This window comes from Scylla paramamosain, chromosome 47 (assembly GCF_035594125.1).
Source record: "Scylla paramamosain isolate STU-SP2022 chromosome 47, ASM3559412v1, whole genome shotgun sequence".
Classification (NCBI taxonomy): domain Eukaryota; kingdom Metazoa; phylum Arthropoda; class Malacostraca; order Decapoda; family Portunidae; genus Scylla; species Scylla paramamosain.
The window spans coordinates 602,501-604,339 of NC_087197.1; the positions used below are offsets into that span (position 1 = coordinate 602,501).

The 1,839-nt window shown below is 45.0% G+C and overlaps 1 protein-coding gene across 1 annotated transcript in view; it reads right to left on the minus strand.

Moving 5' to 3' along the window:
• Positions 1 to 1,525, minus strand: part of LOC135094943 (solute carrier family 12 member 4-like) — a 95,735-nt gene extending 94,210 nt beyond the window's left edge. Inside the window, 1 exon segment of the mRNA XM_063995462.1 lies at positions 1,203 to 1,525. Within this exon segment, the coding sequence (XP_063851532.1) occupies positions 1,203 to 1,404 (202 nt within the window). The 5' untranslated portion in view covers positions 1,405 to 1,525.
• Between the last annotated feature and the right edge of the window lie 314 nt (positions 1,526 to 1,839).

A 1,839-nucleotide genomic window follows, 5' to 3' on the forward strand; every position in this document is an offset into this window, starting at 1 on the left:
CTCCTTCTTTCCTTCTTTCTTCCCTCCCCTCATATTTTCCTTTTCTTCCTTCCCTTTCTCAGTTCCTTCTTCCTTTCCTCCCTTCATATCTTCTTCCTTCCTTCCTTCCCTTTCTTCTTTCCTCCTACCTATCGTATTTCCTTCCTTCCTTCCTTCCCTCTCTCCCTCTCTCCCTATGACCTTTCTTTCTTCCCTCTTCAATTATTTCCTTCCATGACAAACACACACACACACACACACGTACACACACACACACACACACACACACACACACACATATCAATAAAACACACATATACATTTCAAAAAACAAACACAAAGAAGAAAATAAAAAAAAAACTTACTTGATTATAAACCCTAAAAAAAAATATAAGTAAACATAATAATAATAATAATAATAATAATAATAATAATAATAATAATAATAATAATGGTGCAGGTTGGTGGGTAGACAAAATAAAAATAAATAAATAAATAAATATAAATAAATAAATAAAATAAAAGTCAAAGCATGCAAAAGGATCATGCAGAGAGAGAGAGAGAGAGAGAGAGAGAGAGAGAGAGAGAGAGAGAGAGAGAGAGAGAGAGAGAGAGAGAGAGAGAGAATTACACACAGCCCCTAAAGCAACAACAGCAACAATGATGCAACAGCAGAGAGAGAGAGAGAGAGAGAGAGAGAGAGAGAGAGAGAGAGAGAGAGAGAGAGAGAGAGAGAGAGAGAGAGAGAGAGAGTTGGGGGGAAGAGGGGGGCGTGGCAGAAATGAGGGGAGTGGGAAGGAGAGGTGTGGGCGGGGAGGGGGAGAGGAGGTGCGGAACGGGGGGAGAGAGGGGGGGAGGCTATGCAATTTAGCACAACTTGTTCTGAGAGAGAGTGAGAGAGAGAGAGAGAGGAGAGAGAGAGAGAGAGAGAGGAGAGAGAGAGAGAGAGAGAGAGGACAGAGAGAGAGAGAGAGAGAGAGAGAGAGAGAGAGAGAGAGAGAGAGAGAGAGAGAGAGAGAGAGAGAGAGAGAGCACTGACTGCACACTAGACTGCAACAGTTGAGTCACACACACACACACACACACACACACACACACACACACACACACACACACACACACACACACATGCAGTTAGTAAACAAAGCAAGCAAACTACCACTGAAGGAGGCAAGGCAGCAGGCAATAGAGATAGAGATAGAGATAGCTTTAATATTAGTTACCGTTGGGCATGCTGAAAGGGAGAGTAACCGCCGGGTCGCAGTCACCACCACCACCACTACCACCATCACCACCAACACTGCCTGGCGCGGAGATCTGCGGGTCATTGCCAACCTTACCATCCATGTCTTCCACCTCCATAGATCCATAGTTGGTCTGCGGCCCCCCATCCCCCACCGAGGAGACTTTAAACCTTTCGCTCATGGTCCAATCTGGCTTTTAAATCTCGCCCCCAAGGTAAGTCACACACTGCACTGGCGGAGCGAGCGGTACGGGCTCACCGCTCCGATGTTCATGTCAAACTGAGGGAAGGATGCGCCGCCTCCTCGCTGTGATTCGCCGCTGCTACCCCGAGAGGTGACGTTGCCGGGAGCGGGAAGTCAAGCGGAGGTTGTCGTACCGCATTATTATATCCAGATCTGTCAAATATAGGTGTATTATTCTTTAGTATTAGTATTTTGTTTTCTCTATTGTGTTGAATAAAGATGGCCTTACGACGCTGCCGGGAGCGGGAAGACAAGGAGAGGTTCTGGTACCGCTTCTAACCTTGGGAAATAATTATATATATCTTTTTACCTGTTAAATATAGATACATTCTTCCTCTCCACTGTTAATTTGTAATACATTTTTAGATGATCA